Source organism: Ailuropoda melanoleuca, chromosome 7, assembly GCF_002007445.2.
Source record: "Ailuropoda melanoleuca isolate Jingjing chromosome 7, ASM200744v2, whole genome shotgun sequence".
Lineage (NCBI taxonomy): Eukaryota > Metazoa > Chordata > Mammalia > Carnivora > Ursidae > Ailuropoda > Ailuropoda melanoleuca.
This window is the reverse complement of record NC_048224.1, coordinates 80658458-80683869: the sequence shown is the minus strand read 5'-3', so window position 1 is coordinate 80683869 and position 25412 is coordinate 80658458. Positions and strand designations below refer to the sequence as shown.

Genomic DNA, 25412 nt, shown 5'->3' with positions numbered 1-25412 from the left:
GCCAAATTCTGTCTAATTCTTTGATTAAAGTTGTTCAATGTATTCCAGAATTTTTTTTTAAAGAGAGACTCCTTAATTCATTTTAGAAAAGTAGCATCTATTTATTTTACTTAACTCTCATAGAGTACTTACTGTGTGCCAGGCACTGCTTTAAAAGCTTTCTAAATATTAACCAAATCCTCACCACAGTCTTATGAGGCTATTACTGTTAACGCAAACGGAAACTGAAGTGCAGAGACCTTGAGCAGCTTGTCCAAGATCGTTTAACTAGTATGTGTCTTAGCCAGGATTTAAACCAGACAGTTTGGCTCCAGTGCCCAGGCTCTTAACTCTTAACCACTGTGCTTTGCTGTCTTTAAATGAAAACTTAAGGAAAATAGCTCTCTGGTTCCTCAGCAACTTTCTGAGTTGTATGAAGCACACCTCTTGGAAAGCCTAAGATCTGACTTCCCCAGTGGCTGTTAACAAGGCTAGATAGTGTGATCTTCCCAAAGAAGGAGGAAGCTAAGTTCCCATGGAGTTATGATCAAAATTTAAAGCAAGGGAGGAGAGAGCTGGCAGATAAATTCCCTCTCCATCCCTTCCTCCAACGGATTCTTCCAAAGCCTGGTATTTAAATTCTATCTGTTAGAGACTTCCTGTATGCTAGAAAACTAACTGGGCTTCTTCATGAAACACAGGCCAGCTTGGTGATGTACAACCTAACTTTCTCTGCTGCTTTTTGCTTTTCCTTCATTCACACTGCTGAAATTTCACCGTCAGATAAAGCGGCAGTACTTTAGTTTTGGCTCACGCTCTCCTTTTTAAGAAATCAAGCTGTGGTAGGATTTAAGGAGGAAATTCATAGAACAAGAAAGGAATATGGCAAATAAACATATAAAAAGTGCTCTAGCTCATAAGCAGTTAGGGTAATATATATTAAGTCATAGTGAGTTATATTTGTTTGCATATCAATTTGGTAGAAAACTGAAAAGATGAGTAATATCCAGTGCTGATTAGATATGGGGAAATAGGCTATTGCATGAGGGTCAGATGGCAGGGAATTGAAATGCCGCATACTTCTGGAAAGTGAGATCTGGCAGAATTTATTAAAATATTAGGTATTTATAATCTTTGAACTAGCAATCTTTCAACCTGTACATTAATTCATATGTTTATATATGCAAAGACATTTTATGCTGTATTGCTATAATAGTAGAAAGTAGAATGTCCATTTAACAGAGAGTATGTGAGTAAAATATGGCATATTCATGTTTTAGAGTACAAGACAGCCACCAGAAAGAATAAATTAGAATCATGTGTTTTGCCCTGGAAAGATAGCTCTGATATGTTATAAATGAAAGCAGCAAGTTCGTAGAGTAATGTCTATAGTGTGACCCTATTTTTGTCCAACAAAACAAAAACCCAACCCCTCTATGCGTTTACATATGTTGATATAAAGATAAAGGCGAAAGAAAGATGTGAAACAAGACACCAGACTGTTAACACTGGTTTCCTCAAAAGGGATGAGATAGAAGGTGGAGATAATTACTGACTTTTTATTTATATGTACTGAACCATTTGATCTGTTACAGTGAACATTAAAAACGATTAGGTGTGGTGAGAAACCAGAAGCTTTCCCACTAAAATCGGGTTTAAGGCAAGGATGAGCCCCTCACCATTCCTTTCAACATTGTACTGGAAGTTTTAGCTAATGCAGTAAGACAAGGAAAGGAAAATAAAAGGTATCCTGATTGGGAAGAAAGAAATAACACTCTTTGTAGATGACATGATTGTCTATGTAGAAAAATCTGAAAGAATTGACCAAAAATGCCTCCTGGAACTAACAATTATATCAAGGCTGCAGGATACAAAGTTAATATATAAAAGTCAGTTGTTTCTTGTGTGCCAATAATGAACAAGCAGAATTTGAAATTAAAAACACAGTGCCATTTACATTAGCACCCCCCAAAATGAAATACTTTGGTATATATGTAACAAAGTATGTATAAGATCTGTATGAAGTAAACTATAAAACTCTGATGAAGGAAATTTTTAAGAACTTAAATGGAGAGAGATCCATGTTCATGGATAGGAGGACTCTATATTGTCAAGATGTCAGTTCTTCCCAACTTGATCTATAAATTCAGTGCAATCCCAGTCCAGATCCCAGCAAGTTATTTTATAGATCTCGATAAACTGATTCTAAAGTTTATATAATTTCTCCAATATACACAATTTTGGAGAAGAACAAAGTTGGAGGATTAACACTGCCCAACTTCAAGACTTACTGTAAAGCTATAGTAATCAAGATAGTGTGGTATGGGTGAAAGAACAGACAGGTAGCTCAGTGGAGCAAAACAGAGAGCCCAGAAATAGACCCTCATAAATAAAGTCAACAGAGGAGCAAAAACAATACAATGGAGAAAAAATAGTCTTCTCAACAAATTGCTGGAACAACTGGATATCCACATGTAAAAAAATAAATCTAGACAAGACCTTATACCACAAAAATTAATTCGGAATAACTCACAGACCCTACATGTAAAATGCAAAACTAAAACTGGAAGATAACATAGGAGAAAATTTAGATGACTTTGGGTTTGTTGATGACATCTTAGATACTATAGCACAGGTATGATGAAAGCAAGAATTGATAAACTGTGTTTCATTAAAATGAAACATTTCTTTTCTGCAAAACACTGTAAAGGGAATAAAAGGACAAGCCACAGAATGGGAGAAAATATTTGCAGATGATATATCTGATAAAAGGAGTTATTCAAAATAGTTGAAAAACTCCTAAATCTCAACAATAAGAGATTAAATGTGAGCCAAAGACCTTAACAGACACCTCACCCAAGATCTACAAATGGCAAGTAAGCATATGAAAAGATGCCTCCATATCCTGTGTCATCAGAGAAATGCAAATTAAAATGAGATACCACTACACACTTAATAGAGTGGCCAAAATCCAGAACACTGACAACACCAAATGCTGCTGAGGATGAGAAGGAACAGGAGCTCTCATACACTGCTAGCGGAAATTCACAATGGTACAGCCACGTTGGTCGTTCTTTGTTGTTGTTTTTTTTAAATATTTTTTAATTTAAATTCAATTAAGTAGCATATAATGTGTTATTTGTTTCAGGGGTACAGGTCTGTGATTCATCAGTCTTATATAATACCCAGCGCTCATTACATCACATGCCTTCCCCAGTATCCATTACCCAGTTACCTTGTCCCCCTGGTCATTCTCTTAAAACTAAACATACTCAACATACAGCCCAGCAATCCTTGCTTTTTTATCCAAAGGAGTTGAAAGCTTGTGTCCCCACAAAAACCTGCACACAGATGTTTGTAGCAGCTTGATTGATAATTGACAAAAATTTGGAGGCAACCAAGATGTCCTTCTGTACATGAAAAGATAAACTGTGGTACATCCAGTCAATGGAATAGTATTCAGTGCTAGAAAGAATGAGCTATCAAGCCATAAAAAGACATGGAGGAAACTTAAATGCGTAGTACTACATAAAAGAAACCAATTTAAAATGGCTGCAAACTGTACGATTCCAACTATACGACCGTCTGAAAAGGACGAGTCTTTGGAGACAGTGAAAAGATCAGTGGTGCCAGAATTAGGTGGGAAAAGAAAGATGAATAGGCAGAGCACAGAGGATTTTTTAGGGCAGTGGAAATATTTCTGCATGACACTATCATAGTGGATACATGTCAGTATCCATTTATCAAAAACCACATAATTTGCAATATCAAGAGCAAACCCAAAGGTAAACTATGGACTTTGGATGGGGGATAATGATATGTCAATGTAGGTTCATCAGTTGTAATAAGTTTACCACTCTGGTGAGAGATGTTAATGGGGGAGGCTGTTTGGAGGGGTATGTGAGGAATCTCTGTGCCTTCCTCTCAATTTTGCTGTGAATTTAAAAATGCTCTAAAAAATTAAGTATTAAAAAAAAGTTAAGATGATAGATATGTGGACAGTTGAATGCAAAGAAGGGAAGGTGGAAAGATGAATTAAAAAACTGTTTAATGTGTACATCTTTGGTCTACTGAGCTTTGATTGGTTAAACCTAACAAAATATTTCAAGCTACAGCGACACTTTCATATTATATTGTTTGTGAGTGTTAATAGATAAAAATCTTTTAAAAAGTCAATTTGGCAGTATCTATCAAATTATAAATCATCATGCCCTCTCATCCAACAATTCTAGAACTTTATTTCATTGAAATATTGTTAGAGATGTAAAAAGATAAAATGTATTGACTGTAATATTTTTAAATAAGGAAAACTGAAAATGTAGGCATTTATCAGTAGAAGACCATTACCGCACATTCTATACCATGATTAAAAAGAATGAAGTTGATAAACGTACTCACGGGAATGATATACATGATTTGTTAACAGAAAAAAAGCCTTGTTAAAAAGCATTAACATTTTAAGTCAGAAAGACAAATACCGTATGATTTTATTCATATGTGGAATTTAAGAAACAAAACAAATGAGCAAAGCAAAAAAAAAGACAAACCAAGAAACAGACTCTTTTTTTTTTTTTAAAGATTTTATTTTATTTATTCGACAGAGATAGAGACAGCCAGAGAGAGAGGGAACACAAGCAGGGGGAGTGGGAGAGGAAGAAGCAGGCTCATAGCGGAGGAGCCTGATGTGGGGCCCGATCCCATAACATCGGGATCACGCCCTGAGCCGAAGGCAGACGCTTAACCGCTGTGCCACCCAGGCGCCCCAAGAAACAGACTCTTAACTAGAGACTACACTGTGATAGTTGCCAGAGGGAGGGGGGGAGGGGGGAATAGGCAGGGATTAAAGAGTGCGTTTGTGAAGACACTGGGTGATGTGTGCAAGTATTGAATCACTGTATTGTACACCTGAAACTAATATGACACTGTACGTTAACTATACTAGAATTAAAATAAAAAACTGAATTTAAAAAGTATTAATATTTTTCTTTTATTATGTATATTATTCCAACAATACTTTTTATAATAGTTTTCTCTGAGAAACAGTATCACAAGGGACTTTTAAATGCCCATCTCTCTTACATTTCTTTAAAATAGCATATTGTTTCTTTGATCAAAAAAATAAGAATAAAAAAGGCTGACAATATCTCCCATATTTTCTCCATGATTACGTGTTTCTATTTTCATAGGAAAAGCAAATGAACAAAAAAATTAAGTGTACCAGTGCAGTGAACTGGTTATTTTATTGTGTTTGTTAATTCTAACATGTTGATTCTAAATACAGATCTGCATCCAGTTGTTCCATTTTGTACCCTGCCTTGTCCTGAGAGGAATTGAGTGGCCTTTTGCCCACGCTAGAGAACCATTTCAGTATAGTCAGCAAACGCTTGCCTAAATAATAACGGTTTTAATAAATTTATTCAGTGTGTGTGTGTGTGAGGGGCCCTCTAAAGTGGGAGGCTCAGGATCAAGCCAGTCCTGCTTGGGACGGAGGGCGGTAGTGAGGCGAGGCCGAGATGCGCGCGCAGCTTCCTTACCCACACCATCAGCTTCTCATGGGAGAACGACTTTACTACTTTTAAAAATTAGTCTGCTCTCTTCAGTGGTGAGTCTAACTCTTCAGAAATGAGAAATGAGCATAGTGCTACTTCTTGAAGGAATACTGAAAGGAATCTAAAAAGTGACAAGTCGAATAATGTTTTTACTGAGAAAATCACGGGGAAGAAAATCCATTTTGTAGGTAAGGTAAGCTTCTTGAGGGACAGGGTAGGAAAGTGAACACCCAAAGGAACTTTGTTACCGCCTGTATTCTGTCACATCACCTTATACTTAACTTTGTGGCATCTATCATAAAAACAATAAAATAAGTATTTTCTTCTAAAAAGTTACACTATGTCAACTCAGTAAATACCCAGATAGCAAGTAAGGAGTTTACACATCTGTCCTCCCACACACCTTTAAGTCCTCAAGGAAACATTCTGGAAGCCTCCAAATGTTTTGAAAAGACTCATTGTTCTGTTTCTAAGCTCAGATGAAGGCATCAATTTATTACCCTTTCCAGCTTTCCTTATATTTGACAACTTACTACTTAAGAGTATATGGATATTTTGCATTTGAAAGACGCTAAAGGACTCCAAACCTGGCTGGGGCTTATAAACACCTGATTGGCTTCTACGTATAGGTCACGGTATATGTAGATGCTTAGGTGAAGCGTGCACACACGCTCACGCACAAACTCACCCACTCAGGTTTTATGTGTCCTCACAAAGAGTATATACAATGTGTTATATAGAAACTATTTCTGAGTAGATTTGACATCCAAATTAATCTCATGAGATTGGGAGATGCCTTTCATGTACCTGTTTGGTCAGTACTTACTGATTTCTTACTATTCCAAGACACTGTGCCATGTACCATAGGGATGTAGGGATGAGTAAGAGACAGCCTTGAGAAGCTTATTGTAAGGAGAAATAAGTTACTAATATTAGAAACAGAATCTTTAAAATACCTAATTTGCTCATCTATAGAGGATTGCCATCTATTTGCTTACTGGCCAAATTTTCAGCTGTAGCAAATTAAATGAGGGTTATCTTCAAAATTGACCAATGTCAAGACTCTGAACTTGATCCGGTTTTCTTCTCACGCATACTCAAAAAAAAAAAAAGAAAGAAAAAGAAAAAATCAACTTTAGTGTTACAAGGTAAAAATTATAATTGTATTGGATCATAATTATGATTGTTACTTTTAAAGATGTATAAAAATGCCGAGTTGATTGGCAAAATACTAATGTTAGTTGTAATTCTGTGATGATGTTTCTTTATGCAGTCTGGTTTTATCGAAACATAATTATTCACTTAAAGAATTTCTTTTTGCTTGATATTTTTCTTCTCTTTTGCAGGAGTTTATTTTATCAGAAGATTATAACAAGATGACTCCTGTGAAAAACTATCAAGGTAGGAATGAGAGAGCGATGTTTTTACCTAGACTTTGAACTGTTTCTTGACGGCTTCACTTTACAATAGTCAGGGGGAACAAAACAGATCTGTCCTTTCAGGTGAATATTATCCCAGTCTTTGAATTAAGAAACTGAAGCCTAGGGGCACCTGGGTGGCACAGCGGTTAGGGTTAAGCGTCTGCCTTCGGCTCAGGGCGTGATCCCGGCATTATGGGATCAAGCCCCACATCAGGCTCCTCCTCTGTGAGCCTGCTTCTTCCTCTCCCACTCCCCCTGCTTGTGTTCCCCTCTCTCGCTGGCTGTCTCTATCTCTATCGAATAAATAAATAAAATCTTAAAAAAAAAAAAAAAAGAAACTGAAGCCTAACGACATTGAATGACTTGCCTATGGTCCTGTAGCTGGTAATGTGCAGAACCAGACTGGGTCGTTGTGACCGCAGAAGCTCTGACGTTTGTCCTTTGTTTCTCTGTTACACCACACGGCCTCAAAGCAGTGCAGCAGGCGAGGAGAGTGGGGTCAGTGTTAGGAGTGAGATACTTTACATGGGGCACATTTCATTTTTGGTTAAATATTTTAAAAGGCCTAGAGTGTCCATGTTATCTAAGGGAAAGGAATTAAGGTTTTATTGTGTCTTCAACGTTGGCAGTGTACCATAGATGGATCAGGAGCCATTTTCTGTAATGATCTATTTATCCAGACCAATGATGTTACAGGATCAGAACATTAGAGGTGGATCTTTTAAGACTTAGAGGTTATTTCATCCACATTTCTTGACTTCATCCATCCTGCATGATTATCCAGACTCTCTTCTGATACCTCCAGAGACACACCTAGCATCCCATCCTGGTTTGTAAAATTCTAAGCATTAAGTTCTTTATTTCTAGATTTTGAGCCAAAATTCATTTCCCTATGGATTTATTCTTTAATTGTTTTCACATAATACTTACCAAGTATTCACTGGGTTCCTTCCTACTGAATTCCAATAACTGAGGATTGTAATAGTAAACAAGACATGTATGTTACCTGCCTATAAGCAGGTTATATTTATGTAGAAGTTACAAACAGGTAACCAGATTATTAAAATGTTGTGTTATAAGTACCTGAGTGTTTCCCTGTTGGTTTTTGTTCAGCCTATTGGAGCCACAGAAACTAAGTACAGTCTCTCTTACACATGACAGCTTTCCAGTGATTTTAAAACAGCCATGAAAGTTTCCACCCTGGTCTCTTCCTCTCCTCCTTTTATCTCTTCTCTTTTCTAGCCTAAACATTTTACATTCGCCTTTACATGACCTCAATTTTTGTTCTTAAAAAATTTTTTTTTTGTTGTCTTGGTCACAGATCTTGGGATATCATGTTGTACCTCTGGAGCCATTTCAAAATGTGACACATCATGGTAGGCAGCCTCTAAGATGGCTCCTCATGATCCTTGTCTCCTGTTATTCATGCCCTTGGGGAGTGTAGACTCCCCTTGAGTGTAGACTGGACCTGAAATATGGCAAATGATGGATGTCACTTCTAAGATTAGGTTGCATAGAGACTAGTCCTTCTTGTCTGCCATCTCTTGCTCTTGCTGGTTCTCATGGAAGCCAGCTGCCATCTTGTGAGCTACTTTATGGAGAAGCCTATGTGGTGAGGAACTGAGGGAGACCACAGCAGTAGCCGGTAAGCAACTGAAGCCCTCAGGTTGCTCAGTAACCTACGAGCAACTGAATCTAGTTGACATGAGAGCATGAAATTCCTCAGGTCCTCCCTCTGTCAGTCTTACAGATGAGACCATAGTCTCACCACGTACCTCGATTTCATCCTCCGAGACACCTTTCATCGGAGGCACCAAGCTAAGCTGCACCAAGATTTCTGATCCACAGAAACTCTGAGATAGTAAATGCTTACTGTGTTAAGACATTAAGTTTTGGTGTAATTTGTTATACAGTAGATAACCAATACACATATGTAATGTGATAGCTACAAAACGGTATTTCCTTCCTCTCCTGGGCACTGTTCCGTAAAGGGTGAACTTCTGACAGCCACTTTACACTGTGGGCTCACTGGAGCAGTCAACTCAAACCGCTTAATGGTTCTCACTTAAGTTGTTATTACGCTATATGTCCTGTACTTCTGAAGCTGTTGCTTTTTTTGGTGTGGGGGGTGTTTTGTTTTGTTTTTAGCCTAAATGCTGGACTACAGGTTATTCATCATCTCATTTTATTAAGTCCATCATCTCAGCTTATCAAGACATTTTGAAATCCCAGTTGTCATTAATTTTTTTTTAATGCAATGCTAAACCCATGAGAAACAGGAGGGAAAGTCCCATGTACCAGAAGCAAAGAGAGAACTAAAACTCAGAGTGATATGCAAACTACCTGACATTACGCTATCTTGGGGGAGAAAAATAGAACTTCTAATGGCTAGAAGCTTTTTATGAACATTGACTTAGGGACAGAAGATGAGACCTAGGGCTTGAGTGAGGTGGGAAGTTGCAACTGATATTTACATATAAAGATGAAATGCATAAAGGGCTATATGCCCATGAAAAAGAGAGGGCCAGAACTCTCCACTTACTGGCCCAGAAGACCGTAGCGTACTTTATTTCTGATCTCAAATCTGGATAGAGGGGACGAGTCTTCCAGATAGATGAAAATTGCAACCTAAAATTTTGGAGTACAAATTTAAATCATTCATGTAGTGCTAGAAGCTCCAGCTTAAGAATTTAACATAAAAATTGGTTCTGGGCCAGTGGTATCCTCGTGGTACCTGCTAGAAATAAATTCAAAAGCTCTCTTCAACAAGACAAGTCACACAGAGGTCCCACAGCAAAAACGAGTCCTGCTTAAGATGAATTCATAATAATAAAAGTAAAATTATAAAAGTTAAAAGGAATCAATCCACTGTGAGTAAATATTAACAGATATTGAAAATGGAGGTGACATAAGAATTTTTTCAGGCATAAAAAATAGAATTCATAGACCTGCACTAAACGATATGTTAAAGGAAGTCTCTCAGGAAGGAAATAAATGATGCCAAAGGAAAATAGGGATCCACACAAAAGGATAAAGAGCACCAGGCGTGGTTACTGTAAGATTTTTTCTCATTATTTAAATCTTATAAAAAGACAATTTGCCATTTAACTAGAAATAATAAAGTAGCACGAGGGTCGTAATGTGTAAAATTAAAATGTTTGGCATCAGTAACACAAAAGCCAAGAAACAGGGAGAAATGGAAGTATACTATTGTAAGATTCTTACACTACCCATGAAGTGAAATAGAATCACTTGAAGGAAGACTGTGATAAGTTAAAGATGTATACTTCTAGCCCTACAGCAACCATTAAATAACAAATCAAAAAGTTATAACTAATAAGCCAACTGGGGAGATAAGGTGGAATCATTAAAATCATTTTCAATTAACTCCTCCCCCCCAAAAAAGAAGAATAAGAGGGAAGAGGAAAAAGAACACATGGGAAAATAGAAAACAAATAGCAAGGCGATAGATTTAAACCTACCAGTTATCAATAATCATATGAAATGTATGTGGTCTAAGGCCAATTAAAAGGCAGAGGTCATCAGATTGAGTGGAAAAAAAGGAGACCCAAATATAAACCACCTACAAGAAATGCACTTTAAATATAAAGACACAAAGGAGTTACAAATAAATGGATAACAAAAGATGTACTGTGCAAACAGTAGCCAAAAGAAGGCTGGAGTGGCTAGGTTAATAGTAGTCGGAGTAGACTTTAGAGAAAAGAATATTACCAGGGATAAAGGATTATATTACCAGAGATTATTTCAAAATGATTAAGGGGTCAATCCATCAGGAGGGCATAACGATCCTAAATGTTTAAACTCTTAATAAACATAGCTTTGAAATATGTGAAGCAAAACCTGATGAAACTTCAGGAGAAGATATAGACACATCCTCAGTTTTAGTCAGAAATTTTAGTACTCCTCTCTTAATAATTGATCAACTATATCAATAATTGACAGAATAAGTAGCCAGAAAGTTAATACGGTATAAAAGGTTTGAACAGTACACAGCCAATATGCTCTAATCGGCATCTGTAGAACATTCCATTCAACTGAAGCACAAGACACTTTCTTTTCAACTTCACACACAACATTTATCAAGGTGGACCACATTCTGGGCCATAAAATGAGTCTCAGTAAATTTAGAAGAATTCGGGTCATGCAAGGTGTGTTCTCTGATCAAAATGGTATTGAAGCAGGAGTCAACAGAAATATCTCTGAAAAATCCCCAAATATTAGGAAACTAAATAATCATGGGCCGTCTAAATAATCCATGGGTCAAAGAAGAAATCAAAATGGAAACAGCATATCAAAATTTATGGTATGCCGCTAAAGCAGTACTAAGGGGAAATTTATAGCACTAAACACCTATGTTNTCCATGGGTCAAAGAAGAAATCAAAATGGAAACAGCATATCAAAATTTATGGTATGCCGCTAAAGCAGTACTTAAGGGGAAATTTATAGCACTAAACACCTATGTGAGAAGAGAAGAAAGGTCTGAAATCAGTGTTAGCTTCTACATCAAGAAACCAGAAAGAGGGACACCTGGGTGGCTCAGTCATTTCGGCATCTGCCTTCAGCTCAGGTCGTGCCCTGGATCCTGGAATCAAGCCGTGTCAGGCTCCCCGCTCGTGGGGAGTCTCCTTCTCCCTCTGCCCCTCCCCCCACTTGTTCTCTCTCTCTCTCTCTCTCTCTCTCAAATAAATAAATAAAATCTTAAAAAAAAAAAAAAAGAAACCCGAAAGAGAAGAACAAATGGAAACATAAACTAAGCAAAACAGACAAGAGATCATAGCAAAAGTTCATAAAATAGAAAACAGAAAATAGAGAAATATCAATGACACCAAAAACTGTTGTTTTTATTTGTTTGTTTTGAGAAGATGAATAAAAGCGATAAACCTCTAGCCAGACTTACCAGAAAAAAGACAGAGAAGATGCAAGTTACCAATATCAGGAATAAGGGAAGTGATACTATTAGAGATTGTAGGGATGTTTAAGGATAATAAGGAATATTATGAACAACTTTATGCTAATAAATTTGACAACCTCAATGAAATGAACAAATCTTTGAAAGGTAAAAATTGCAAAAGGTCACTCAAGAAGAAATAGATAACCCTAATAACCGTGTGTCTACTAAAGAAATTGACTTTATAATTAAAACTTTCCCACAAAGAAAACCCCAGTCCCAGATGGCTTTACTGGTGAATTTTATCAAACATTTAAGGAAGAAACAATACAAACTCTTTCAGAAAAAGACTTTCCAACTGATTTTTGAAGTCAGCACTACCTGACACTAAAACTAGACAAAGACAGTACAAGAAAAGAAATATACAGGCCAGCCTTGCCCATGAAAACAGATGCAGGAAACCTAAAAATTTTAGCAAATCAAATTCAGCAGCATATACAAAGGATAGTACATCATGACAAAGCAAGGATTATTCCAGGTTTATACCCAAAAGAAGTGGAAGGAGGGATTCAGACATATTTGCATGCCATTGTGTAAAACAGCATTATTCACAGTAGCCAAAAAGTGGAAACAACCTGAATGTCCATGAGTGGATGAATGGCTAAACAAAATGTGGTGTATCAATGAAATGAATTATTTTTTGGCCACTAAGAAGGAATGAAATATTGATACATGCTACAATGTAGATGAACCTTGAAAACATGCTAGTGAAAGAAACTAGACACCAAGGACCACATTTTATGTGAATACATTCATATGAAATATCAAAAATAGGGGAGGGGGCACCTGGGTGGCTTGGTTGGTTTAGCATCTAACTTCAGGTCGGATCATGATCTCTGGGTCCTGGGATCAAGCGCCCTCGTCAGGCTCCCTGCTTGGTGGGGAGTCTGCTTTCCTCTCCCTCTCCCCCTCCCCCCACTTGTGCACGCTCTCTCTTGCTCTCTATCTCTCTCTCTCTCAAATAAATAGTTTTGTGTGTGTGTGTTTTGTTTTTGTTTTTTTTAAAGAATAGGGGAATTCATTGAGACAGAAAGTAATTAGTGGTTGCCCAGGGATGGGGGAAGGGTGGTTGGGGATGTGGGTTTGTTTTGGGATTGTGGAAACGTTCCGTAAATAGAACATTTTTCCATGACGATTGTACAACATTGTGGATATACTAAAAACCACTGGATTATGCACTCTAAAATGGTTTCAGTTGGTGAATTTTACCTCAATAAATATTTTTTTAAAAAACAATCAGTGATACCAAAACCAAAGACACTACAAGAAAGGAAAACTACAGACCAGTAACTCTCATGAATTTAGATGTTAAAATCCTTTTAAAAAAATTCTAGCAAATCCAACAATGTGTAGAAGGAATTATAAACCCATGACCAAGGGGATTTATTCCAGATATGTAAAGCTGGTTTAACATTCAGAAATCAGCATAATCCATCACATCAAAAGGCTAAAGAACTAAAACGATATGATCCTGTCAGTTGGTGCAAAAACAGCATTTGATAAACTCTGACACCCATTCGTGATAAAAACTCTGAGCCAACTACAAATAGAGGCGAACTTCCTCACCTCCATAAAGAAACATCTACAAAAACCTACAGCTAACATGGTGCTTAATTGTGAGAAATGAGGTGCTTTCCCCCTATGATCACGAACAAGACAAGGATGTCCTCTCTCAGCCTTCCTATTCAAGAAGTACAGCCAGACTTCAAGCCCACATTTCTGAAGCTTAGTGATATGTATGTACCTTTAAAGGGTTTCTTTTTGAATGAAAGAATTATGTCACCTTGGAAAGAGTATGCGCTCTGAGTTTTGGGGCCTGTTTGTTGTTGTTGTTGTTGTTTTTTCAGTAGTCCTAGGCAGCCTGACACAGAAAAGAACCAACTTTGGCAGAGGGCCTAGGGTTTTAGTTCTAGTTTCGTCACTCGTGTGGATTTGAGCAAGTCATTCAACCTTTGTGAGCCTCTGTCTCCTCCCCTCACGTCATGGCAGCTCAGAGGGCCTACCCCCACCTTGTGTTCTGGGCTGCTGTCATCCCCTTGGATTTAGAAAGTGATGGGGAAAAGGGACAAAGTGCTGGGGGCTACTTTCTCGCTGAAATAGACTTGGGAAACTTGGACCATTGGAGAGGTTCATTTTTATTCCATCATTGGTGAGGTTCATTTTTATTCCATCATTGGTGGAGCTTGAATTGGACATTTGATGACATGATCTTCAGGAGTTCCTCCAAGAAGTCATGTCTTTTAAGTTAAAGACAACGGTTTGATCTTGAACAGTGACTGATATCTGACAGGCAGGTGTTTACTGTAGAGAAGTCATAGTATTACTGCTTCTGTATCCCCTCTGTGTCCCTTTACATTCTCTGTGCTTCAGATACCAGATTTTAAAATATCAGGCATTTGGTAGCATGGCTGTCCTGTGGATACTCATTGGTTTGGTAGCCGATCTAAAAAGGCCATCCTGCCAAGGCCAGGTTGTGTCTGTAAGATGAAGAAACCACCCACTTTTGTAGGGTCATTACAATGACTAAGTGAAAGAATATATTTAAGTACTTGGCACTTATTAGACACTCAGAAATTGGCAGGCGATATTGTTAGTAGAGTTGCATTGATCCATCCTTTATTTTCATGGTCAAGTGGGAAACTGATGTTTTCTCTCATGTCATCACGCTTGTGACAAGTCTGCTCTTGCCCACCAGACTGCCAGCTCCTGGGCAGAAGGTCAGTGAGGTCTGGGTTCAAGGATACCGATCTTTGTTCATTCCAGTCAGCTCTGGTCAGTGGCCATGGAACCCCTCTGCCTCATCCTCTGGAATTGTATAAGAAGAAAGCAAATTTTTATTGATGTTTTTGATAATTGAGAAGCCATGAGACCTTGGCCAGACTGCTCAACTTCATTGTGCCTGAGTTTACCCACATGTGAACTAGGGAGAGGGAGCAGATGACACAAACAGTTTCTTCTAACTGTAAACTTGTGTGATGTGGTAATTCTGTGATGGTGTTGCCTCTGTATATGAGCGACCCTGGAGACTTGCCCTCCTTACCTCATGTATGTGTACTTTGACATGAGGGTTATTTCCTTCTCTTTTCCGTGGCACTTGGGAATAATTCTGCCCTCCTTTCCAGCATTTGATTTCTTACAGAAAATTCGTCTAGAACTTTGTTGTGGGTTTAATACGCCATCCTTCACCAAAAGGAGAACAGTAATGCTCTTTACTTTCTTTAAGCTTAAATAAACTCACCCAGGTAACTTCGTTGTTAAGATCATCATGCATTCTATTATTCTGTGGTCACATTGAGTCTGACATTCTCCAGTCCAGCAGCTCTGTCATGTCTGAGAAAGGTGGCCCAGGCCCTTTGGTAACGGGGACTCTGGGTGGTGGTAAACTTGGGGTCAGTGCTGGTGGGAAAGGAAGAGCACAGTGGGAGGAAATGGATAGCTTTTAAAAAATCATCTAACAACTCAGGCATGTCCCTCTACAGTGGTGCACCTCTACCCTTGGTGAGAACCCCTGTTCTAGGCTGTGTGTGTAATACCAGTCCATACTGTCCAGCTTCCTCTGGGGGTGGGGAGAAGAGAATGACGCATGTCTGTGGACCATGCTTTATTAATCTCCTTTATGATGCTTTATGGGTTATTTTCTTTTTTCTTGGCTTTTAGCGCATCAGAGCAGAGTGACCATGATCCTGTTTGTTCTGGAGCTGGAGTGGGTGCTGAGCACGGGGCAGGACAAGCAGTTTGCCTGGCACTGCTCGGAGAGTGGGCAACGCCTGGGAGGTTACCGTACCAGTGCCGTGGCCTCGGGCCTGCAGTATCCTTTGCTGGACAAAATCCCTTGGTGGGAACTTAGCTGTCGACTCCTTTATTTCATGAAAAGTTTGGGTATGTGCAACTTGAAAGTTTTTTGTTTTGTTGGCAGAGTTGCTCTGCTGATTAAGATTCTCATTGCTTGACTGATACACGAATCATGGAGGGTCCTCACGGAGGTGGATGGAAGTGCAGTGATTTCCCCCCAAATAACAACAGATCCTGCTGAGCAGGTCGTGGGGTGACTGTGACACAAGACTGACATCCAGGCAGGACACTGAGCCTCAGCTGTCAGAAAGAATTCTAGAACATGGAGATAAAACCATCCATGAAAGACAGCCTTTTATTTTTGTACCTACAGAAGGAATTTACACACAGATATTAAGATTGTGAAGAACCACCAGTTTCCTATTTATTTTTAAAATATTTATGGAGAAGCCACTGTGCCAGGACCAGAGTAGGTTAGCTGGTATCTACACGGTAATGGTACAGACTTTGTTCCAGGGACAAGACCCTTCCAGGATACGTAGAATGATACTAATTCTTATCTCCCAAGTCTCCAGGACCCATGTGCCCAGTGTGAATACCTGCTAATGTGCGGTAATCCTCATGTCTGGCCCCCTGGGCTGCAGCAAGCATTGGCTTGACGGGTGTGAAGCCTGGGTGGGTGATGCTGCCATGTAAGGAGTAATGGGCCCTGGGCTTCTTGGTTTAAAAAGCAGAGAATCACTCTCCACCTTCTGACGAATAAGGGAATACATGGAAACAGATCATTTGTCAGCAAAAGCAGGAAGAAGTAGTAAGACTTGCTTTCAGATGTTCATCTCATACTTATAAAATGCCTATTCAGTGATTCTCAATAATCTGACAAAGTACTTTGCTGTCTCCTTGCAGATGTGCGGCAGTAGCTGTGTGTCTGTGTCTGTGTGTGCATGCGCTGTCACTCCTATTTTTCTCTCTTACTTTCCTCACTGGAAGAGCAAGATGAAGAAGCTAAGAATGGCCATCGTTGAAGGTTATAAAAATGGCAAGTTACCAAGCAGGCCAGAAATGAGGGTGATGAGGAATGACAAGCAGGATCGACTTATCTTGGAGAGGGTGGTACCACCTGTTAAGAAAAGAAGCTCCAAAGTTTACTTTCTAAAAACCAGTTGAGACAAGCCTAATGCCTGAAATACATGAACTCTCTTGTCAATGGATGACTGGTCATTTATAGTATTAGAATTGGAAAGGCCCTTAGCGGTCATCCAGGTCACTTCTTGTTTTACAGATGAGCCAGCTGAAGCCTGGAAAGGGTCCAATGCCTTATCTGCAGCCACCCAGCTAGTATGTCAGAAAATCACCAGAACCTGGTGATTCTGCCTGGGTCTTCTGCCTTCGACTGCTGTTTTTTCCCATCATACTATATTACCCCTTTTGAGACCAGGACTAAAGGCACTAATAGAACTTGTTCTTAAGATGCTGGCTTCTATAGCACTAGCCATGCCTAGAAATACATCTTCTTCTGTATTGCTTAGCCAAGCCAAGCAATATAGAAAAAAGACAAATCTTGCCCTGAAGAAGTTTACTTTTTAAACTATCTGAAAATGAGAAGCAGAACACAAATGCCCAGAATCGAAAGTCTCCTGACTGTGTGATCTCTGACCCTTCTCTTCAGTCATCTCCAAAAGTCACCTTCATTTTTCAACTGTTTCCTTTGGTCACACACCATGTGGTTTACCAAGCAGAAAAAATCATGTGATCAGATATCAGAAGCCTTTGTATGTGTGTGAAAACCTCTGGCTTCATTTCCCCGTGTAAAGGACCATCTAATCCAACCTTGCTGTTAAGGTGGAGGGTAGCTGCAGTACTACAGACAGAGAGACAGGCTCTTCCAGAAGATTCCCTCACCTCCACAGCCCTGCCTCTCCAGCCACAGTGCCTCCCTTTGCTCCTGATTTAAGAATGGCCTTATATCCTTGTATCTTTGATATTTTTCCATGCTGTATGCACACTATGGCATATCAGTACTGCTTTTGCCAGAGGGTCTCATATAGGAAACGTGACTTTCCCAAGGCTGGGGGAGGGTTTTCTAGGAGCTGCCTGCTACACAGTTTGTTAACAGTGTTAACATACCCATACAGTGTTGGGGTTCACATTAAAATCCAGTTTTTAAACATTTTTTCATGGGAACCCTCCACCCCACTTCTTTCCTCTTCTCTGTCACCTTGCATACTTACAGGTTTCTTTTCTTCAGGGAAGGAGGAAGATCTGAAACAACATAAAATGTTCAGAATAATATCAGTACCCCAATTTCTCTTCCTAGTGGACAGTGGTGGCTTACATAAGAAGCTTACACAGATAGACCACCTTTTCCCCATCTCCACCTCAGACAGTCATTCATCCATGTCAGCAAGTGATAGAAGTCAGGTTGAATTCAGCCCCTTTTTTTCATTCCAGCCTCACAGTTGAGAAGTACGTGTGCCGTGAAAATAACCAAAATTCAAGTAGAGAAATAAAGGAAGACAAAGAGCCGACCTTTCAAAAATTGAATTACCAATTTCTGAATAACCTTAAAATCTCCCGTTGCTTTGACTAAAGATCTGAGGCTTCAAGTATTAAGAGAGCTATAAAGCTAACAACAATAATCAAAAGGAGGAGAGGAGAGAGAAAAGGAGAGGAAAAAGAAGAAAATATCTTACTTTTGCAGTTCCTGGGAGTTTTATATAGTACATCTGCGTAATGGTACTTAGCTTACTCTCAGAACACTAATTAGAAGTACAAACCAAAAGACCGCAAATTCTCAATTTTCGCAGTGTAGAAGCCCAAGGCTCAGAAACGTTAAGGGACTTTCTCAAGGTCACATGACTGTTACCTGGCAGAATCAGGATTAGAACTTGGGTATTAAAATCTTTCGGCTAGCCCTTTGTGCAACTAAACAGAGTAGAGCGGAGGTATTTCCCAAAGGTCACATGGCAGTTGATGTTAGGAAATAGAACTGTTTTCCTTCCCCATTTCACTTGCTAGTATTTAAGTTTGTGAATACTTTAGCCTCACCTTTCAGTCTTGCCATTTGACCATATTTCGATCACATTTTTCATGCTTCCACAGTAATAATTTAGGGACTCTTGATTTTAAGACTTTATTCATGTTGGAGATATTTCCAAGATGTCACTCTGTTTACTATTTCCAAGATGTCACTCTGTACAGTACAAAGTCTTTTCACCAAGAAGTCTCTTAGATCTATTGTATTCAGGGCAAGAGTACTGGAAAGCTATAAGATTATCTTGATTTTTATATTTCCTCATTATACTTAATGCCAATCACTCTGGCTTTGAGGTTGTACGATAATTTTATTTCAGCGCTCTTTCAAATAGCTTTTGTTGCATTTATATATTTTTAAGAGATTACTGTTATTTACCTGCCATCGTAAAGACTGTTGGGTGTCAGAGTGCTTTTGTTTTTTCATCTGTGTCCTTATAATTAATCTAGGTGAATATAAGGTGATCTTATTCCATATCGATCTTAATATTGTTTTACACATATCTGACAACTTGTTAGGAGAGTATAACTTCTCCCTTGTTGTTGAGACTGGAGAATTTGTGGTGCCTTGTTCTCCTTCACTTTAAAAAAAATGTTTTATGAAAATTTTCAAAACATGCACCAACTGGGAGAAGAGACCATAATGGATACTCACATGCTCGTCAGATCAGCGTCGATTCTTCTGTGTTTTTGGCTTTCTCTCTCTCCTTGCTGGAGTATTCAGAAACAAATTTCAGACCTTACATCATTTCATCCTTATGTACTTAATTGTGCATCACTAAAAAATACAGAATTTTTCAGTAATCGCAATGCTATATATAACTCCTAAAAATTTATAACCACTACTTGATATTGTAGAATTATCGATCCATTTTCACATTTCACTTACTGGCTTTTTGCAGTGAATGAGTTTGAAATCAGGTCCAGACACAGGTCACACATTGACTATGGGTGTCATATCCTAAATCTCTCAATCCAGAGCAGCGATCTCCTCCCTTCACTTTTTTTTTATGCTTCTGTAACTTATTGGAGGTACTAAGTCCGTGTGCCTGGAGACAGCCCCACATTCTAAAGTGATCTCTGCTTCCTCACGATGTCTTTTCACTTCTTCTACCTACACGTCTCCCATGTTTTTCTGTAAGCTGAGAGTTACCCCTATAATCTTGATTCAGTTCAGACCCAGCTTCTGGTAAGAACACTGCTGGTTGTGCTGTCTGGTTCATACTGCTTCTCTGCAGGAGGCACCTCATGGCGGGTTGTCACCCCCTCCCAGCGATACCGAGATTGGCCAGTGTTTCAGGTGGTGACCGCCGGCTCCCGAGATTGGTCAGTGTTTCAGGTGGTGACCGCCGGCTCCCTGCAGCACTGACCTCCACATGCCTTGCCTTTAGTGGTCTTGTCTGAACCAGTCTTTCGGTAGGGTTGCAAAATGGTGATTTTGTAATCATGTCATTTTTTCCACATGTATTAGTTGGAATTCTTCTATAGAGCAGAACTTTCCCTCATTAACTAGGGCTATTTGGTTACCCTGAGATACAATTAGTATGGGAAAAGCAACATAAATTCTTAATTATTTCTCTTTAATTGCTCATTTTCAGAGTAGAAATCCAGTGCCCTGGTTACCTACAATAGGCGTCTCTTTTTTTTTTTTCTTTTTGAGCATTATTATAAACTCTTAAGGTTTTTTAAAAAGGTTATATCCAGTAGATTTCAGTAACTTGCCTTTTTTGATGCTAATACTGTCCCATCATTGGCCAGTAAGAGCCTCTTCATATTGGCTGCAGTGTCTTTGATACAACGCCACTTGGCTTTGATAGAGAGCTTCCCTGCTTTTTGGCACAGGATGTCTTAAGCTCATCTTGTACCTTCCTGTCCCAGCCCTGAATCAGCCATTTCTTTTAGTGAAGAGTGGTATTCAAAGATAGCTAGGAAATGTTTGTGTGTATTTCTGAAAAGAAAATAAATCATCAGTTCATATAATAAATTAAGATTTAACATTATAGGGTTTTTACTTCATTTTTGTACTTGATTCTTTTACCTTGGGCTGGAAATTATGGCTTCTAAAACATTAACATATTTGCTTTATCCTATGGTACATGTAAGCTGTTTCAACATAATATTAGCAGAATTATGGCAACAAGACTACGGAATGAGGTTTTAGATTTCTTTGCAGTTCTCTTTGTCCTTAGAATGTATTCTCCTAAGGATGTACAATTGAAACGCTGTGTTTTAGAGTCACATGAATGATTCTGCTAACTATGGTTATATCACCAACTTGGTAGTTAGGTTCGTTGATTTTACTTTATTGTCGATTTGGGGCATTTTCTTCTTTTGATTTTATGTATATTTTTAATATGTAAAGTAATGACATGGTTCCAGAATGGAAACTATGACAAGAGAAGTCTCACCACCAGCCCAGTCCCTTCAGCTTATTTCTCCCCTCTCCCTAGGCAGACCCTTGTGTGAGATCTCAGTTTATTCTTCCAGAGCTTCCTTTTGTAAGATAAGCACATGTGCTACGCAGCCGCCCGCGCGCGCGCACACACACACACACACACACACACACACACTTCTGTTGCCCTCTCTTTCTTATGCAAAGGTAGTATATCTATGTACCTCCGCTTGTTTTCCCCACTTTATAATATACCCTGGGAATTCCTCCATGTCAGTTTGCTTATGATATAGAGCTCTTTTTTCCCCTAATATTGCATGGGCATATTGTAGTTAATTCAATAAGTCCCCTTGGGATGGAAGTTTTTTGTTGTCTTCAAACTTTAGCAATTTAAAATAATATGGAGCGAATAGCCTCAGGCATGCATTTTGTACTTTGGCCAGTGTATCGCTGGGCTAGATCTCTAGAAGTAGGGTTGCTAGGTGTTAGCAACCCAGGAAGCTCACTTAGAGACTCAAGTGCCTTAGGATTGTACTGGAGACCGGTCACGTAGGCAGGCTCGCTCTGGCGTGTACCGAAATTCCAGACTAAGTAGGAAAGCAGGTATTTGGCATAAACCATATTCTGTGTACAGTTAAGGCACAGTGAGCCACTTTTGTCTCTTAAAGGTGGGACCCGCCAAGTTGCCAGACGCCGAGCCAGCTTTGTAAGCAGCTTTCCAAAGACTAGCATTCAGGCCTGTTTCACACATTTTCATTTTCACACACCATTTTCATTTTTATCTTCATTTCTTCTTGAACTGTGTGTTCCTACATTTTGCCCATGTTTCTGTTAGGTTTGTGGTTGCTTTCTTCTTGATTGTTCTTTTTGTGTTAGGGGTTTGGGCCTTTTGTGACATAAGTTGCAAATATTTTTTCCAGTTTGTCTTTTGGCTTTGCTGGTGGTATTTGTTCGTTGTTTATGTTTTTGAGTAGCAGCCTTTCTCACTCCAAGGTTATAAAGGAACTCTCCCTTTTAGAACTTATATTTGCCATTTTTACATTTAGATCCTTAATCCATTTGCAATTTATCCTGATACAGAATGTGAAATACTGATCCTGTTTTGTTTTTCCAAATGACTATGCAGTTTATGCCAACATCTTTTTTTTTTTAAACCCATGTCTTCCTTATTCATTTGAAGAGCCACCCTCATCAGACACATACTACATTTCTGTATGCTTTGGGGTCTATTTCTAGACTTGCCGTTTTGTTCCATGGATCTGTTTGTCTGGTTATGCACCAGTACCACAGGTCTCACTGCAGAGATTTTGTAACATGTTCTAATATCTGGTAGGGCTAACCTCCCCTATCACATACCGCATTGCTCTTATTTTCAGAATATTCCTGGCTCTTCTTGTTTGTTTATTTTTTATATGAACTTAAACTTCCCCAGCTCTAGGAAAAAACCTATGTTGATAATTTTTATAAGGATTTTATTAAATTTGTAAATTCATGTAAGGAATGACATCATTATCATGTGAAGTCTTACTGTCCCGTAAATGTTGCATCTTTCACTTTGTTGTGTCTGCTTTTGTATCTTTCAGCGTTATGTCCAAGCTTTCTTCATATGGGATTTGTACATTTCTTGGGTTATTTATTTATTTATGTACGTAAATCCGTCCACTCAATTTTGAGAAATGATCCTTAATGTTTACATGATAGATTTGATGTTGAAACCCGGCACGTGTTTATTGGTGACCAGTCAGGCCAAGTAACCATCCTCAAACTGGAGCAAGACAACTGCACGCTGGTCACAACATTCAGAGGACATACAGGTGGGACTGCAAGCAGAATCTCCGTGTGCCGCTCTCATAATGACATGCCACCGGCCGTGTGTTCTGGCGTTCGGATGCCATGTTGTGAAAGTGACAGAGTACAGTGTGCTCGAATACACATGATACATTTAACTGATTCAGAATGGTTCAGTAAGATATAATGGCAAACATTTTCTACTATTTTCGGTGCATACAAAAAAGGAGCCAGTCTGTTTCGAAAATGTTGGTGATTTGGCTCTATGTCATGTCGCACTGGAGAAAGCCAGTGTTGGCGTATGTTGATGAGACATTGTTTGAGACCATGTGGCAACTGCACAAACCTCGGAAGGCCAAAAAGACAGCTGTCTCAGTCTGTCCTTTCCATCCTTGGAGCCAGAAGATGGTGTGCAAGACAGACTCCCCCACTTCTAAGACAAGTGAAATAAAACGATATGTTCATTGTGGGTAGCTAAGCTACATAAAAAGGTACAGGTTCCTTTTCAGCTTCCTTCTGGGCTCTTTTATTATTTAGGATTTGTTTGTTGGGGAGGGAATCAGGATCTGCTCAGGGTCATGTAAGCAAGGTAATATAAAATATCCATGCTTAGCCTTTGAAACACTTGAATAGATGATAATGATTCGTTTTTACTAGTATTTTTAATATGTGATGTGATGTTGACCCTGGGAAATGAGTCACTGCCTGTTTTCATGGTTCTTAATGGGCTTTTTATGTTTCCCACAGATAACCAATCTATGATTTAGTACAGAACAAGGTTCATATTGAGTTTAGATGGCATATAAGAACACAAGTAGATGAATAAAGATGTAAAATGGGATAGTACCTAGATCATAAGAGATGTCCTCAAGGGGGAAAAAAAGGAATGCAGTAAAGAGGAAATTGAATCCAAGGGAAAAGTCATAAAAGATAATCTTAATTGTCTGTGTTTTCTGAGAAGAAGAACACACAGAGCATCCCCTGTGGATAGGACCCAGGTCTTTCCTGATCAGGTTTCTCTTTTTAGCCGCCTACACCCTGGCTAGGCCTGGCCTTGTAGGGACCCAGAAATGTCCCACGTTAGGAACCTTAAACTTCTGTGTTTCACTGCTGAACTTCAGTCTCCTAATCTTTTGCATTTCTAAACCCTGCCTCCAGCTCCATTTGCTCTTAGCCTTGTTGACCAGTCAGTCCTTGGTCCCTCATTCCCCTGTGTCTGTACCCCATCCTCTCTTGCTTTCCAGAGGGCTGTCACTCCAGCCACGAGCCACCCAGCGCTCTCAGTTCAGGCGTCCTGGTACTTCCTGGAAGAATATGTGTGCCGTTCACACTGTCGCCACCCCTGTGCACTCAGTCACTGGGGCTGCCGCGAGTCACAGCTGTGCCCCAGGCCACCGTTACTACTGCGGATTCACCATTCCAGTCCACCTGCCAGTGTTGTCTCAGTTCCTCCACAGTTCCTCTGCAGGGCCTTGGTACCCTCGGGACGTCTTAGGACCTTCACCGCTCTCCCCGAGCCCCCTCACCCTTCCCAGACTCCCTCAGAGAGAAAGAGAGGTGATCAGATAGAGTTTCGAAGCTGCTTCTCTTGGGGCGCCTGGATGGCTCATTTGGTTAAGCATCCGGCTCACGGTTTTTGGCTCAGGTCATGATGTGGGATTGAGCCCCAGCTCCTCACCCAGCAGAGAGTCTGCTTGAGATTCTCTCCCTTCCTCCACCTCTGCCCCTCCTCCCCCTATGTGCACGCTCGTTCTCTCTCTCTCTCTCTCTCAAATAAATAAATAAATCTTAAAAAAATTTTTTTCCTTGCCTGCCCTAGATTCCTCCCCAACAAACACACTTCCTCTACCCCTTCGTCACCTCTCACCCTCATGCCTCACAGAGGAGTCTCCTGTGGTCTGGCCCGGGGCTGATTCTTCTGGGGTCTCCACATCAAAAACTCTTCCCTTTGTCTCCCTTTTGACTGACGCACTCTTCTCAATGTATTAACATGCTTAAATGTCTTGGCTTTCTGTTCAGGGAACAGAACCCTCTCAATCCTGTATCCTGTTGTAGCAGTTTTTGTCTTATTCTCCTAACAGCGGTACTTTTTTCTTTTTTTAAATTATGGTAAAATGTACATAATCGAAAATTCACCATTTTAGTCATTTTTAAGCATGCAATTCAGTGGCATTAAGGACCTTCATATCACCACCATCCATCCACACAGCATTTTCTATCTTACAAAACTGCAACTCTGACCCCATTGTACACTAACTCCCATAGGCCCTCCCCCAGCCCCCAGCAACCACCATTCTACCTTCTGTCTCTGCGAATTTGCCTGCTCTATGTACCTCACAGAGTGGACTCCTACGGGATGCGTTGTTTTGTGACTGGCTTCTTTCACTTGGCATAATGTCTTCATGTTGTCGCAAATAGTAAGGCTTCTTAAAAGAATGACCTTTTCCAGCTCCTTCAAATTCTTCACCTCTTGTTTGCCTTCCACCCA

The 25412-nt window shown here is 39.5% G+C and overlaps 1 protein-coding gene and 1 long non-coding RNA gene across 4 annotated transcripts in view; one reads left to right on the top strand and one right to left on the bottom strand.

Annotated features, from left to right (window-relative positions):
- Window positions 1–25412, top strand: part of WDFY2 (WD repeat and FYVE domain containing 2) — a 171775-nt gene that overhangs the window by 110536 nt on the left and 35827 nt on the right. The window contains exons 4-6 of one of the 2 annotated variants that reach the window (XM_019798005.2): window positions 6875–6929; window positions 15577–15727; window positions 22838–22950. In XM_019798005.2, coding sequence (XP_019653564.1) covers window positions 6875–6929; window positions 15577–15727; window positions 22838–22950 — 319 coding nt within the window. Of the gene's footprint in view, window positions 1–6874; window positions 6930–15576; window positions 15799–22837; window positions 22951–25412 lie in introns of both variants that reach the window. The other variant, XM_034665108.1, reaches the window with a different exon arrangement.
- LOC117803084 lies at window positions 14391–18551 on the bottom strand. Of its 2 annotated transcripts, XR_004626716.1 has the most exons (5): window positions 18405–18551; window positions 17943–17973; window positions 16311–16463; window positions 15158–15315; window positions 14391–14724 (listed from the first exon to the last, which is right to left on the bottom strand). It is a non-coding gene; the product is annotated as an uncharacterized LOC117803084 (long non-coding RNA). The 2 variants fall into 2 exon arrangements; XR_004626715.1 differs by lacking the exons at window positions 17943–17973; window positions 18405–18551 and having other exon boundaries at window positions 16311–16672.